General features: G+C 43.3%; 1 protein-coding gene across 3 annotated transcripts in view; it reads right to left on the bottom strand.

The window, feature by feature from the left end:
* The window catches only part of LOC124795172 (probable cytochrome P450 301a1, mitochondrial), a 230169-nt gene that overhangs the window by 185154 nt on the left and 27588 nt on the right, over positions 1–17427 (bottom strand). For 2 of the 3 annotated variants that reach the window (XM_047259069.1, XM_047259067.1), the window contains exon 2: positions 5632–5881. In XM_047259069.1, coding sequence (XP_047115025.1) covers positions 5632–5872 — 241 coding nt within the window. In that variant the 5' untranslated portion in view covers positions 5873–5881. Of the gene's footprint in view, positions 1–5631; positions 5931–17427 lie in introns of all 3 variants that reach the window. The other variant, XM_047259068.1, reaches the window with a different exon arrangement.

Raw genomic sequence — 17427 nt, 5'->3', positions numbered from 1 at the left:
CCCTCTAGGTAATCTAAAGTTGAAGTGTCGAGGGCATCTCACCAACACTTTTTAATTTGATGTCGCGCTCTCACACTCTCTGTAATTTTAAGTTATGTATTTCTGCGATTTCAATTGAAGTCACCTTACCTTTGACATTGCTAGTACAGTCTCGGACCGTCCATAGTTTTTTTTTTCTGTGACCTATGTTCCATCCAGTCTGCAGTCTGCTTTCATTCTGTGTTGAACACCGGCCTAATTTCTCGACTCTTTTAAACATTGTGAGTGCTATGAGGAACAAGGTTTTTACTGAAGCTATGGAGAGTGGACTTTCGACAAACGATGTTCGTCACCAGTACGCCGTTTAACCATTTATACTGTCGATGATTTTAAAAAATAAGGACGATTTCACCGGGAGTGTCTCAGGCACAGGAAGTAGAACATCACGTCAGGGTGGATTTCCCTGTCTTGAAGGGTGCTTTCTCAAGTGGAAACATTGGCGTAGAGGTCAGAACGTTCCGTGAGTGCTTTGATGTTGGAGGAAAAAAGCCAGGTCTTTAGCTCAGTCTCTCTCGTTTAAAGAATTTTCGGCAAGTGTGACGGAGGAAAACTGAGCAACACTGTCCTAGCCTGCAACATGGACGGATGTCAGAATCTGAAAACACTCACTGCAGGAAGAAAGTTAATTTTTTCTCACGCAGAACATCAACATTGCAACAATTGGCCCAGGGCATAACACGAAATTTTAAAACTCTCTACCGCTGGGTAATTGGTTTAGTTGCGCTGGGTAGCACTGAGGGAGGTGAGAAGGTGAACATAGCAATTTTGACAGCCTATAACCATGACTGAAAAGCGGGAGTTTGTAATGCAAAGAGAGAACGAGCAGCAACCAACAAAATAACGAGAATTAACAAGTTCAGTCCCACCAGACTCACGGAGGGAACTTCTATCCAGTTGTAGCGAACTAACCTTTAAGGTTTTTATTTACATTCCCGATGACATCGGTGTCCATAATGTTCTAACCGATGCTGAACTACTGACCAGTCAGGATGACGACGAGGAAGATAACGAAGAACAACCCTCAACTCCAGTGATCGAGAGTGTTGATTTAACATTTAGCTCTTCGAGAATAAACAATAAAACTTACAAAGGAACTGCCCAAACCAATCTTCTTGGTGGTCCTTGTGTAGTTCTTCTTGCAGGATGTCTTTCAGTATTGATAGTACTGGTAATTTGGCCATGGTAAGAGATGTACTACTGTGGCTGTATTGAGATGTATTTCTTGAGGGTTTTAGCGAAAGATATGTTATAGTGTATAAAAAATTTCATTTGTCGGAGTTGTCTGTTATACTAGCGATATGCCATTAACCTTGTCTACGGCGACAGGAGAAAGGTGGGTCCAAGAGACGGCGTGTTTCTGTGTATGAATGGACATGGTACAACAGAAGATTTTAGACTAATTGAAGACGTAACATTGTGTTATCATTGGTTCAAATGGCTCTGAGCACTATGTGATTTAACATCTGATGTCATAAGTCCCCTAGAACTTAGAACTACTTAAACCTAACTAACCTAAGGACATCACACACATCCATGCCCGAGGCAGGATTCGAACCTGCCTCCGTAGCAGTCGCGCGGTTCGGGCCTGAAGCGCCAAGAACCGCTCGGCCACCACGGCCGGCTGTATTATCATAATTAATAAACTGACCTAACTAACCTAAAGACATCACACACATCCATGCCCGAGGCAGGATTCGAACCTGCGACCGTAGCGGTCGCGTGGCTCCAGACTGTAGCGCCTAGAACCGCATGGCTACTGCGGCCGGCCCCTATGATTTAATTACAATACATTGATTAGTATACTCACCTGTTAAACGCAGACTCGATTGCATAGCAACACGAACCTGCGTAAGTGTGGCGCGCTACCCGCTAATTCGTTGTGGCGTGCTGTTGAAATCAGAAACAGCAGGTGCCTTCCGAATGCACTGATACTATCCACAATGCGTTTCCACAGTTCAGCTTCACTGCTAAATGGGCTAGAATACACGAAAGCTTTTAAATAGATAGATGTGACAGGTTGAAAACGGCGATCTGGGAGGCCATAGAATTGGTATGCCACGACCGATATGCTTGTTGTAGAAGATTCGTGCTACGTATTCCCGAACAGTCCAATGAAAGTTCGTCAGTGGACCGTTGCGCATGTTACATATACGCATCGTTGCACCATAAGGAACATTATCCAAATAGTGTATTAGCCAGTGTTACAGAAAATGAAGCTACAAACGACCATCAAGACTGCCAGGTAGGAAACGGGGCCGGATCGGAAAACCTCTGGCTTCCAGCCCTACTTTTATTAGGATTAGGATTTCCTTGTCCTGTTGTCACCCCTTTGTACTTATAATTATAAAACACCGTACCTGTACTATGCAACGCATGTGTAGGAATCTTAAATCTAGGAAAAAAAACTTTTAATATCATTGTTTGTCTGGTGGCTAAAAAGTTGAATACATGTTTGTGTTGCACCACATCGTTTTGTTGCTAGCAAAAGCTTCACACTAACTATAGACCGCACTTCACAAGACTCGGTGGTAGACTGGTCATTTCTTGTGGTTACAGAGGACAATAGATTATGTGTTTAGTGCCCTCCTTCCCTGTAATCGCTGACGCAATGGTGAAACTGACAACAGATGAAGGTGCTGTCAAAACGTCTCATGAATTAAGTGCAGGTATTACATCATAACGAGGATATTGCTGTGACTCACACCAGAGCTGTTCCACTGTCGCGGTGGAATAGTCGCCTTCCCTTTAGTGTGTTCGAAAGATGTGATTTGTCTTAAGGACGTCTGTATAAGTTTCTACTCCGTCTTCGACCTACATTTCAACTGTTATTAGCGAACTCATATTTAATTAGAAACAAACTCACATACAAGTAAACAGGGGAAGCTTTATAGCTGTGAACTTTTACAGTGAACCAGTGTCATCTTCCTGTTTCGACTTTTTTTAGCACACTTTGATTATTATTAATTGCACCTTAATAAATGGCGGTGTGGAAATGTTATATATTCAGTAACTAACATGGACCACGTTCGTAATTTTAGTCCCTGATTATTATATAAAAATTCAACTCTAACTAGTTCCAGTTCACAACTGCTGTCGTCGCTAGTTGCACGCTGCTGATAGTCAGTCTGGAAATTTCTCCACTACTAGAGTTTAGATGAGACATCGAAAAAGACAACGTTTCTTATCATTGGCGTGTGACTGTTACTCTTACCAGTCGAACAGCTTCATACTCTAACGCAACTTGCTTAATAACTCTGAGATCCCTTCTTTTTATCTGAATTCTGTGTTTAATATTCGTCTCCTCATTTCGTATCCACTGCTTGTCTATCGTAGACATTTATTTCAATTTTAATAATCACTGATATTCATGTACCTCAGATTTCTATCTGCCTCCGTCGGCAGAACAACTCACTGATTCACATTGACCACACGAGAAAGCGTGCATGCTGGAATCGCAGAATTTCGCATCTTTAACAGCAGAATGCCTAAAGAATGTCCCTTTTTCAAGGAGCTTGAGTCCCGATAGCTGAGTCGCTTACGAGAGGTGTTGGCAGTGGCTGCACTTACCGAACTAGCCTCGCTCTATCCCCTCAGTTTCAAGACCTTCGCATGGAAGTTCGTGATAGTACCTTTGTGTATACTGATGATTATCAGACTGACCGTGTTGTCGGGTGTGCCTCCGTCATTAGCACTGACGTTTTTCGGTATGGGCTTCCAGGAAAGCTGTCACTTGCTAACTCCCGATGGAGCCACTGTGATGTTTATGTGGGCCCCGTGTCAGGTCGGTTTGACAGGAAACGGGGTTGCTGACGCTGCTGCCAAGGATACAATACTCATATCTCAGACCACTATTTTTTACATTCCCTCCGATGATCTCTGTGTTGCCGTCTGTCAGCAGGTGGTGTCACTTTGGCATCATGGGAACAAGTTCTGGGTTATTACGCCTCTCCCGGAGACTTAGAAGACCACCTCTCGGCCCTCTCGCCTTGAGGAGATATTTTTAGCCATCGCCATTTGTTAAGCGGTGCTCCTTCACCACTTTTGTACTCATTGCGCTCAGCCTCTGGTGGTCCGTCGTTTCCTGACGGATTGTCCTTTTTATTAACCACTTACGTTTTCGTTTGTATTTGCCGTCTGAGTTAGTGGCCATTTTAGAGACAGGGGTGACGGCTGTCGACTGCGTTTTACTTTCTATCCATCGCAGCAATATGGCGAATGCCATTTAATTTTTAGTTCATGACCTCCGTTTGTCTATGGCGTATTTTATAGACTTTCACCACATCTCTGTTTTTAGCTGTCTTCTCTTCCGTCGATTGGATTAACGTGCAGTCGTTTTTAATTCGTCTTTGTCTTGGTGTTCTTAAATTCTGACATGGGCGCGTATGATAAGGTGACCATCCGTCCCGTTTTTTTTTCGGGACAGTCCCGATTTTTGTGTGTCTGTCCCGAATCTTTTTAGAGGTAATTCGGGACACCTGTTTGTCCAGAAATTAACAATCGTGACCCAATTTGTCCCGAATTAGACATTCATTTCACCTGTGTCGGTATATTTTATTATTAGTTTTAGTTATGGTGGGAAATTATTCGACAAGAGGGTACGACAAATTATCGAAACCGTTATCAAACTGTTTCTACTGTGCAAACACGTGTTGGCCGCAGCTCGAACAGTTAATGGGCAGTCAGAGACCACGGCAACTGGGAAAAAGTCTTACTCGAACGCATTCGTGCGGTCGAAACAGTTCTAACCGTAACTCGAACAGAAGAAGGAAGAAATCTGCATATTTTCTGATAGCCATGGAAGAGGCAGAGGAGGTTTTTTAGCAAACATGCAGACGAAATAGAAAGTAACTCGAACAGACGAACAATAATATACGCTCTCGTTGACTTTGGCGTCGCCAACGCAGTGTATGCTGGTCTCTAGAATCGGTGTGCGCCATATTATATCAGATTGAATTTTGTGTTACGTCGTGTTATGGTATATTACGTTTGATAACTTTAGTTGTTTTTCCTCGTCAATAACAATAACAATACTTCTTCGCAAGAATGAGCTCAAAGGAGCGCAAGTGCTCCTTCAATGCACAATTGCAGAAAGAATTTCCATTTATCAGTGACATTAGTTCTTCGGACTCAAAAGAAAAAGTGGTGTGCAACACATGTGGACAAGTGAGAAAACACAGTTGGCTGTAGAAACCATGAAAACAATGTTAGTAAGTAGAATAAATTATGATGAAACTTGTGTCGAGTTTTTTCATATGTTGTTGAAAAATACACACTTGATAAAGAAAATTCACAGCACAGATAAATACAGTTACCCTAATCACACTCATTCATCTTAGAAGGTATTAATAAAATTTAAATGTGCTTTTCTTTGTAACAAATTTAACTGATATTTTGTATTTATTACATTTAATTGAAACCTTCTTCTCATATAATGAATAAATAAATAAATATAGCATATTTTGCAAGATTTTTAATGTGTCCCGGATTTGGGCCTAGGAAATATGTTTATGTCCCGAATTTGAGCCTAGAAAATGTGGTCACCTTAGCGTATGACCTTGTTGTCTTTGTGTCTTAAAACAAAACAAAACTTACCAAACTTGGGGAGGAAGTTCAAGAGGCCACCGACGATGGGCAGCTTTTTCGGGCCGGGTATCTCCTCGAAGGGCCTCGCGCTGAGCCATTCTTGAGACGGAGAGCGGGGCGGCACCTCTGTGGGGGCTGAGACGGTGGACAGCCACCTGCCGGCGGCGAAGGCGGCTGGGGGCAGCACTGGCAGGAGGCGGTAGTAACAGCTGGCGGAGCATCCGGCCACGGCGAGGACGGCGCCGGCCATGGTGGGGGCCTGCCAAGTGACTCACTGGCTGCGTGCACAGTACTCTACCTATGCTGAACTAGGAATATATTTAAGAATTATAAGAAGGTCAACACACACCCTTTGCAACAATGCCAAGAGAAAGAGACTACAGACGGGGAGAGACAGTCCTTTATACGGTTAATTAGTTACATATTCCGTAGGTCATTTGAACAACTCCTTTATAGAAATGATGTGGAGCGAGTTTACAGGATGTGTATACATCATTAACGTTAAAATTTATAAAGTAGTGTCCAGGAGAAATAATTTAAATTTTTAAATTACATTTAAAACTTGTTTCGCTATCTGACAGACATGCTATATTACTCGTCAAATGAACAAAATATTTTTGTGCTACGTATGGAGCTCCTTTCTGAGGCACTGACAGCTTTAGCAACGGGTAATAAAGGTCGGTTTTCGCTGTAGTATTGTACTTAAAGTATTGGGACAGCGTTTCATGTGAAAAGGTTTCCGATGTGGTTATGACAGGAATTAAGAGACTTTGAACGAGGAACGATAGTCGCAGCTAGACTCGTGCGACGTTCCATTTCGGATTAGAGAATTCAACATTCCGAGATCCACAGTGTCAAGAGTGTGCAGAGAATCCCAAATTTTAGGCAATACTTCTCACCATGGGCAACGCAGTGGCTGACGGCCGTACTTAATGAGCGAGAGCAGAGGCTTTTGCGTAGATGGTTGTTTTGGGGGAGGGAACTAAACAGCGAGGTCATCAGATTAGGGAAGGATGGGGGAAAGAAATCGGCCACGCCCTTTCAAACGAACCATCATGGCATTTGCATGAAGCGATTTAGGGAAATCACGGGAAACCTAAATCAGGATGGCCGGATGCGGGCTTGAACCGTTCCCCTCCCGAATGCCGGGTCCAGTGGGTCAACACTGCGTCAGACAACCGCTGAAATCAATGTGGGAAGTACGTCTAACGTATCCGTTACGACAGTGTGGCAAAATTTGGCGTTAATGGGCTATGGCAGCAGACGACCGTCGCGAAAGCCAACAGCACGACATCGCCTTCAGCGTCTCTCCCGGGCTGGTGATCATATCGGTTGGACGTTAGGGGACTGGAAAACCATGGCCTGGTCAGATGAGTCCCGATCTGAGTTGGTAGAAGCTTATGGTAGGGTTAGAGTGTGGCGTAGACCCCACGAATCCATGGGCCGAAGTTGTAAACAAGACACTGTGCAAGCTGGTGGTGGCTCCATAATGGCATAGGCTGCGTCTTTATGGCTTGGACTTGGTCCTCTTGTCCAACTGCACCTATCATTAACTGGAAATGGTTATGTTCGGTTTGTTGGAGATCATTTGCAGCCATTCATGGTCCTCATGTTCCCAAACAACGATCTGATTTTTGTGGATGACAACGCCACATGTCACTAGACCACAGTTGTTAGTGACTGGTTTGAAGAGCTTTCTAGACAGGCCGAGCGAATGATTTGACCACCCAGATCGCCCAACTGAATCCCATGGAACATTTAGGGGACATAGTCGAGAGTACAATCCGCGCAAAAAATCCTGCACTGGCAACACTTTCCCAATTATTGATGGCTATAGGGGCACCATGGCTCAATATTTCTGTTAAAAAAAAATGTTCAAACGTGTGTGAAATCTTATGGGACTTAACTGTTAAGGACATCAGTCCCTAAGCTTACACACTACTTAACCTAAATTACCCTAAGGACAAACACACACACCCATGCCCGAGGGAGGATTCGAACGTCCGTCGGGACCAGCTGCACAGTCCATGACTGCAGCGCCCGAGACCGCTCGGCTAATCCCACGCGGCTCTCAATATTTCTGCTTTTAACGGCTTGTTGAGTTTATGCAACGACGAGTTGCTGCAATATGTCGGGCAAAACGAGGCCCGACACAAAACTTGAAGCTAGCTCATGCCTTTCTCCCTCTTTGTGTGATCATTACCGTTCTTCTGAGATAGTGATTGATTATATATGACGGCGCAGTTAAAATGCCTAGCTCCTTGAAAAGTTACCTACTCGATGTACGTAGGTCAAAACCCCATATTTTTCTTACTGTTCGCTTTTTTACAGTCAATAAGTGATTTCGTAGGACACTATTGAGTGGAAATATGCAAAATATGTCAGATGGTTGGTACGTTTGCTTACAAGATTAGCAATTATGGGAAGGGCAAAACTAGCTCTACTTAACTGTTTTAGAAGTTCACTAATACGTGTCTCTGTGTTTAAGTTTTCATCAATTAACACATATGATCATTAAAATTATGACACCTAAATGTACAGAAAATAAAGAAGTTTTAGGTAATGTGCGTACATTGTATAACAGGAATAACCACGATTAAAAATTTTATTTCATTTGAGGGTCTACAATGCGTGGAACTGTCACCTCTGGCTGCACTAACATCTGCACAAAGCTTCATTGGACTTTCATTGTTGTTTTAATTTCGTGACTGAGAGGAATAAATACTAAAGGGTTCAGACTGAAATGACCATATTTATATGAACAATTCCTTTTGATACTAACAGATGTCGTTGCTCGTTACAGTCTCAGAACAGTGGCATACACTTTGAAATATTCCAGATGGTATTGCAAACTTTAATAATAAGCTAACAAATAAACTTTTTACTGTGATTTTATGTTTCGCAGTTGAGTGGCTTTTCGGTGTATGTTCCTGTTTTAACATAATTTCTCGTTACAACATGATGGCTACAGGGTGTGTCTAACGTCACCGGAACTTTTCAGTTCGTGATACAACAAAGCAGGCTCAGGGGTTTCACTTAAAACTTCTGATATGACAGGCTGTGGTTCATGCATTTAATTTTACTCTAACGTTTCATCTACGACTGCAGGAAACATTTTCATATATAAAGCGGCGAACTGCTGAGAGATGCAGGGCACTCTCTGATTCAGTGTTACGCTGCTTCATGTTCTTAGGGAATATGATCTTTACTGCAATTTGACTTCATAAATCATGATGAAATGGTGGGGAGTAGTTAATGCTTTTGCTTGCGTGCTCTAAGGAAGGAATAACGGTAAGCTTTACGTGCACTCAAAGGAATAGGGCGACGATTTAAACGACTGCAGTAAAAGCACAGAGACGGTGGGCCGAGGGAAGCGCATTTTTTCTGCTGGAAACATTTCCGGATGGCAGAGTTCTGCAGTCTCATTGTGCAGACACGTTGGTCGGCGCCAGTCGGTCGACATCCATGTCCAGGTAGACTGACTAGCGCCAAGAAGCTGCAATGGCCAGCGCATTGTAGACCAGCAATAAAGCAGAGGATGGGCCCTTGTTAGGCAGGAAGCCTACAAGACAACTGTGAGCATTCTGCACATTTCTGTGGGACACGTCACTGGCGCCCAGATGTCCAGACACTGTTACAAAACATATTTTTGAAAGCACGAGGCTTTTATAGAGTTTATGGCCATTCTTTGGAAACTTCGAAATGGACGCAACAGGGGAGATAACAAGCTTTCTATGGAGGGGTGTGGTTCCACCCTGGTCATGTTGTTAGCAAAAGACATGGCGTAAGTGCATGGGAAAGAGGGCCACGAAGCTGAATCTTTTATCCATGTCTCCTAATTAACTTTAAAGTCTCTGATTGGTCAAATCGGTGTATGCAGAGTATCTAATGCCATGCTCCAGCTCGTGATTGGCTTGTGCTAAAATGGGGGAAGTCTAAGATGTAAATGGGCTTTTGCTACTGAGCAGAGGAGGAAAGCAGACGGAAACAGAAGATCACTTCGCTAGTAAGGAACTGCAGGTCTCTACCTGAATGGAGATACTTGTGTCTTTTGCTAGTGTGCCACTTAGAGCCTGTGATGTGAGTGATGCTTGGCTGTACTTACTTATTGGTCTTGAATCGGCCGTCCAAACATTTGACATATTCTGTCACGCATTGTCGTGGCACGGAATCAAATTGGTTTGGCAGACCAGGAAACGGGTCCAACCGCACACTGGAACCCACTAGGGCTCCACAGGCTCATAGGGAAGTTCCTGCGTTCCGAATTACCCGAACGCGAGACCGCATACTTGCATTTTTAGGGAGCGCGCAATTAATAACAGATTGCGGCCGTCCATGACTTCAGTCACCGAACGCATTGTGGTGTGGCACCCCGACCAGCAGAAGGGTAAAGTATTCGCTGCTATGGCGTAGGGATCCAATATATGTTTCTCAGCACCTTGTTATTTCGATCCATATTTTTCTCTCTTTGGAACAGTAGAATATAGATGGTTGATGGTGGCCTAGTTTTTATGCCATAAGCCGTATTCATGTGTATGAAGTCAGATAAAGCAATTAGTGTTCCAGTTAGTGTCGTGTGTCGATCCCCAGCTGATCACTTTGTTCGCCATAGACCCCATGTTAGTGAAAGCGTTTGTCAAATAAAAATGTTTGTGTGACGCTTCTTTAGTCTACATCTACATCTACATGGATACTCTGCAAATCACATTTAAGTGCCTGGCAGAGGGTCCATCAAACCACCTTCACAATTCTCTATTATTCGAATCTCTTCAGTCATTTTTGCTGTCTTGTGATGTTAAGGATGAATAAATCTATTGTCATTTAGATCACAACTTCTCCCTGTGTTCTGATTAACATTATCTTGCCATTTTTTTAAGTCGAGATTCTAAAGGAGAGTAGCAAGCTTGCACTGCAACCATAACTCGAGGGAGCGCCGAATATATAGGCAGTGTAGAGGGCACCACAATCCATCACCGAACGTTGGCTACGAGATTATCTCTGCTAATGCGAACATTCTTGATTGAAAGTAATCGATCGTTACTCTTACGGTGCAACACTGACATACAAATTTTGACTAATTTAACACCTTCCCGTCTTCTGTGAACGTACACTTGACAGCAAAAAAAGTGGGTCAGTGCCGAATACAACCAACATAACGTAGCTGTGTAGTAGGTCCTCTAAACACCGCCGGCCGAAGTGGCCGTGCTGTTCTAGGCACTGCAGTCTGGAACGGCGAGACCGCTACGGTCGCAGGTTCGAATCCTGCCTCGGGCATGGATGTGTGTGATGTCCTTAGGTTAGTTAGGTTTAACTAGATCTAAGTTCTAGGAGACTAATGACCTCAGAAGTTGAGTCCCATAGTGCTCAGAGCCATTTCAACCATTTTTCTAAACACCAAAGCCCCGTGGGGTACAGTCATTTGACTACACACAATGGGAACCTAAGAGACTACTAGAGACCAAAGTTCTTCATGGCAGTCAGTCTAATCGTCAACTAATATCGTCATACAAAACATATTGGAAAACACGTTCTTAGTGATGAGACACCCAATAACACTCATAAACTAAACTTAATTACAACAAGTGACATTCCAAAAGTTATGAGAAAACGGATTATTTTACATATATAGTACAGTAATACTTAGTCAAAATTAAATACTTGAGACAATATATGGGGCTAAAAAGCTGTACAGCGATTGGAAAAAAAGTTTTTCGCTCTCGAAAAGGTTTTCCATCAACATGCTGAACGTCGCTCAACGGCGAGTGGTCTGGAAACTGGATGTTGGACGAACCAGTAAAAAAACGCGATTAACGGCAACAAGCACTCTACGGAAATCTCAACATTAACAGCAAATCACCAATAATATCATTGTTCTCATTACACATCAACAGCTACGTGTACACAAATTCGAACGTTAATTATGACAAGACCAACGTCGTCGTTCTGGACCTGGATTCAAACCCAGCACCTATAGCCATTGGTAACTAAGCTAAGCTTTGTTTGTGCCTTATTGAGACCCGTTCACTAGGCATAAAGAGACGTGAAGTATAGACGTTTGCACCAGTATCAGTAATCAATGCAGATCCTGAAAATAAATGACGAAAATGTTTGTACTGTGCTGGGAATCCTGTCACAACAGTTACCTTGCTGGGAACTACCCCCAACGACGTTTAATATCGTGTCATTCACAAGGAACAAGGTATGCTCATGTCGAAAATCGAAATGACATCATCTAAAGCTTGTGACAGGGATGCGAACCCAGCACCTAATCGGATTGTTAACGAAGTACGTAAAATCAGAAGTTAAATATCAAATATTTTCACCAATAGCGAGATGTGAAGCTTAAATGACGATAGAATTGTTTTTGCCTTACTGGGATTCGAACCTAGCATCTAGCGCCGTCGTTTTGTAGCCAGGAACGGACGATAAATAGCTATTGTTGGTTCACTAGTAGCAAGATGTGCGCATGTTTAACTAGACAACAGGCGACGAAAAGTTCTGTGCTGAATGGAATTCAAACCCCGCACACGTGGTCATGAAGACACATGAACTATCAAGTTCTTTTCCAGTAATAGCCAAGAGTGGCATGTTTGTACTTTTAATGATGTGATGGAAAATACTCTGCTGGCTAGAAGTTGAATCCACAACATATCGTCGTTGGTGATCACATCGAACAAAACGTCAAACCGAAATCCGTTTTCGCCAGTAGGATGGAGAGGAATGTTTAAACTTTGAAAGATGTAAGGAAACGTTTGATCTTGTAATGTTGTGATAAAAAGCTCATCATGCAGCTGTGAGTTGAAACGAACACGTTACAGCTGACAACGCACGAAGAGACGTTGAAAATGCAACTATTTTTCACTAGTAGTTCGGAGTGCACATGCTAGGGCTTGAAATGAAATAATGAATATTTTGTGCTGATCAGGATTCGAAGCCAGATGGGTGCCTTTCGAGGAGGCGCAGAAGAGTTTGCGATCTTGGGGAACACAGTGAAATCGAATTCGAATCCCAGTCCAGTACCACAATTTTCATCATCTCAGTTTCAAATAAAGTAAGAGCCCTGTGAAATTACATGACCATTGGTACATTAAATGAAATACGTTTTCTAGTTTACGACGGCTTGCTGGTGACAGAGTCTCTGTCTTCCGGGATTTCTCCAACTGTCACAGCTGAAACGAATGCCGCTCTGCCCCACTCGGCAGCGAAGAGATGTTATCTTTACTGCGGATATTGAACTACGGAGCTTACTGGCGTTCTGCACTTGGCGTTACTAGGGGTGAAGGAGAGTTACTTGTGTGTGTTAAAAATCTACGCCGGACGTGAGATGTGAACCTACACGTTTTACACACCAATATTAGATTAATCCACCAGACGACAGAACCCCCTGCCAAGCATATAATTATGAATTGCAGAGTATTCATTTAGATGTAGATGCAGATGTCAAGCGACGGGTAACAGGAAGGAGGGCGGGATCTGGGAATGGACAGAAGTGCAAAATATAAGTGTGAAATGCTTGCAAAGTATTGCTTACTTAGATGTGTGTCACAGTTCGTTTTATCTTAGGACCGAGAGATAAGCAAGGACTGTTTTCAGAACGAAGAGTGGGTTATAGGGAAGGGGAGATCAAAGAATACGGTTTCATAGGTGTTCAGAGGAATGATAGAGAGTAAAGACAGCAGCAATAAAAAGAGAAAATGTAGCGTCAATGGAAACCGCTAGATTTTTTTATAAAGTTTTGAGGGAATGGAATAGAAGGGCACTTGTGACGATAGTGTCATAGAGTGTGAGAGAGAATAGAGGAGATATTAACAACGAGTAAACATAATATGAAATCGTTTGCGTATTGTGTGGAGGATGGAGGGTGTATTCATGGATGGAGGGGAAGAGAGAGATGTATTTGAAATATCAAAAACTAGTGTGACAGAGTCCATCTACGCTGATTAGCTTGTAAGTATCTAGACAGGGTATAAATGAAATCAAAATAGAATATTTAACAAACTGTATATTCAAAAGAAACCCACTTGAATTAAAAAGGCAACTCAAAGGAAAACTAACCCATATTTTATTTTTTATGTTGCCACGCGATCTTCCACTAGCTCCCAATGAGGAAAAATGGCGAAAAATAAGACATAACAAAACATTTTAAGGACTCTAATATTTTATCCAGAATCCTTCATTATTTTGTACTTCCAACATGCGTTTTGGAATAGAATGTATGAGCCGTTGGACGTAACAGCTGGAAGAAGCAACTTCCTCCCAGGCTTCCAGGACGCATCTCAAAGAGCGCCCGCAGTAGTTGTTTGGTTTCGTGGCCAGTTCTCTGTTAATGTTCTGGCGACCTCAGCCCACATGTTTTCCATGGGGTTCATATCAGCCCGTGGCGGCCGGTCCATGGCGTTGACTCCAATCGTGGAGAGCCGCTGCTGAGCAAATACAGACTTGTGAATGGGAGAATGGTCCCCTTGCAATTCGACGTCCCCTTTTGCGTACAGCATTCGCACTGACGGAAGCATCATGTTTTCCAATATGTGGGCATACTGCACGCTGCCCAGAGTTCCTTCTATCCTGTGAAGAATTCCCGGTCCTCTCGCAGAAATCCAACCCCAGCAGGAAACAGATATCCGGCCACTTCTTCTCGTCGTGATTATATATTCGCGGCGATGGCGACTCCCTTGCGGCCTGTAATCGATTCGTGGACCGTCGTTACTGGTGGAAAACACCTCATCACTGAAAATGGCGTTGTCCAACGACGCCCTCAGATGGAGCTCCGCAAATGCTAGCCGCTATGAAACGTTGTCTTCGCTGAGCTGTTGTTTCACGGCGGATCGTCGTGCATGCAGTCCAGCGTCCCTCAACCTTTCATCGAATCGTGTCACTGGAGCCGGGGAAGTTGGTCTCTCGCCGCAACTGCTTCGCGTTCAGAAAGGGATTTTCTCTGCTCCTAGACACCAGGTCCATGTCTTCCTGCTGTGAGCTCACTCTCTTCCTGCCTGAGCCAGGAGCCCTGTTGGTGGCGCCTCTTTCAAGGCAGATCCTCCACCATGTCGTGGCAGTGGTATGTGGTACGCCATACCGTCTGCCAGCTTCTCCGATGGAACATCCTCCCTCGTCAATGAGAGCGACGACTTTATCTCGAATAGACCTCTACAAGTGAGCCATTACGACAGACTGCCTGATGTGTATTTCTGCTTGCCGCTCTTACACTGATGCCAGGAGAGGAGGTAAACATATTTACGTCAAACGGAGCGGCAGAGGCAGAGGCGTGGGGCGCAGCCGTGCTGGCTCGTTCCGGGCTGTTGGCCCACCAACGCCACCGCCAGCTCGCTCACTTCCGTCTCGCCTCGACCAGCCTGGCTGGCCTGTAGCTCGCGAGCCGCGGCTAATACAGACCCGGGCCGCATGGCATGATCACCCCTTGAAGGATCAAAAGTTACACCTAACCTACCGAAGTCTGTAGTAGAAACTAACGCAGCTACACCTGTTATGCTATAACATGTGCAGGCACACCTACAGTTGACGATTCATTCAAATATTTGACGAACAATAGGTTCAAAAATACATTCATTTTAAACATATCTACCACAAAATATTTCACCTAGCTAGCAATAGCATGACGCAGGAAACTATTCTTTCTTGTAAGCGCTCTGCATTAGATGTAGCCTTAAGAAAACGTGTATTCAACCACGACAACTAAGAGGAATGTAAATGTAGCCCGCCGGGGTGGCCGAGCGGTTCTAGGCGCTTCAGTCTGGAACTACGCGACCGCTACGGTCGCATGTTTGAATCCTGCCTCAGGCATGGATGTGTGTGATGTCCTTAGGTTTTCTAGGGGACTGATGACCTCAGATGTTAAGTCCCATAGTGCTCAGAGCCATTTGAACCAATACGTGCTGCACGACGGAAATTACTTTCTGCTGAGGCACTTCATTTACATCTCAATGATACACGACTAGAAGAGAACATTGCTCTTTACAGCGGCCAATCCACTTGTAAATTAACACCATGATATCGCAGATATTAGGCCACACGTTACTCGGGATGAGAAAGGCCTTAAGGTTTGCAACTAAAGATGCTACTCCTAGCTACTACAGAATAAGAATTTGATTATTAACGTGTCTTTATATCCATGTGTGCAGCGTTCGACTCTCAGTCAGCATAGACGTTTTCGTCGCCTTATTTCTAGTTAAACGTGCGCACATCTCGCAAATGATGGACCAACATTGGAAATTTTTCGTCTGTTCATGGTTAGACAACGACCGCGGTAGGCTCCGGGTTCGAATCCCGGTCAGGCAATATAACTTCAGTCGACATTTAAGGTTCCAACCTCACTACTGGTGACAAACTGTGATATCTACATTCTGATTTTACGTACTTATTCAACCATCCGATTAGGTGCTGGTTTCACATCCTTGTCTCCAGCATTACATGATGGCATTTCAATTTTAAACATGTGCAACCTTTGTTCCTTGACAATGCAACAATATACAACGACTTTCGAGGTTAATAACCAAGAAGGTAATTGTCTTGTTAGGGTTCCTGGTTTCGTACAAACATTATCGTCATTTACGTTCAAGTTGATAATTGATAACTGATACTGATGCAAACGTCAATATTTGACGTCTCCTTCTGCCTAGTGATCGAGTCTCGATAAGACACAAAGCTTTGCTTGGGTATCAATGGCTTTACGTTCTGGGTTTGCATCCGGATCCAGAACGAAGACGTTGACCATGTCATTTAAAGTACAGCTTTGTGTACAAGTATCTGTTGATGAGTAATGTGAACAATGATATTACTTATGATTCGCTGTTAATGTTGGGATTTCCGTAGAGTGTATGCCGCCGTTAATCACGTTTTCTTGTAACTGTTTAGTATTACATAAAGTTGATGCGATATCACTCACCATTGAACGCTGAACGACGTTCAGCATGTGTTGGGTAAACCTTTTAGACGGCAAAGAACTTGTTTCCAATTGCAGTACAACTTTATAAATCTATATACTGTCTCAAATATTTAATTGTGTCTAAGGATTACTCAACGATTTATGTGACAAAATTAGTTGTCCCATAACATTTGAAATGTCACTTATTGTAATGTTCAATCTCATCTTTTAAATAAGTCGGTTCACAAATTTTGTACGCCTTCTCTACCAAGGCTTTTATCGCACCTCTCTTTTTTTTGTCTCGAATTACGGTTATAAACGTTATTAAGGTCACGATCAGTATGCGCGTCATTTACATTCACCCTATGCATCCATGGCCCAACATCCTGTCCCCTTGCTTGGTGACAGAAACATCCAGAAAATTCAGTTGCCCATAGTTCTCCATTTCTGGGATATTGGATTTTCGGACTGATGCTGTTGGGATGTATCAGGAAGGCACCGTATAGCGGACGTAGCGGAACATGTTTACCAAAAGGGTGAACATGAAATAAAATTCGGTGAGACGAGCGTCATAACGAAAACATAGCATAATCATGCGCGCATGTAGAGAGAGGCTGTTGAGATTTATAAACTCTGTAATAATTTAAAACAAAGAAGAAGGTGTTAAATTTTACAAAATTTAGATGTCAACGTTGCACCGTAAGAATGACTATTGATTACTAGCAGTGAAGGGTATACAGGATGTTACAAAAAAGTACAGCCAAACTTTCGGGAAACATTCCTCAACACAAATAAAGAAAAGATGTTATGTGGACATGTGTCCGGAAACGCTTAATTTCCATGTTAGAGCTCATTTTAGTTTCTTCAGTATGTACTGTACTTCCTCGATTCACCGCCAGTTGGCCCAATTGAAGGAAGGTAATGTT

Source organism: Schistocerca piceifrons, chromosome 4, assembly GCF_021461385.2.
Source record: "Schistocerca piceifrons isolate TAMUIC-IGC-003096 chromosome 4, iqSchPice1.1, whole genome shotgun sequence".
In the NCBI taxonomy this organism is placed as follows: Eukaryota; Metazoa; Arthropoda; class Insecta; order Orthoptera; family Acrididae; genus Schistocerca; species Schistocerca piceifrons.
This window is presented reverse-complemented; position numbering and strand designations above follow the sequence as displayed.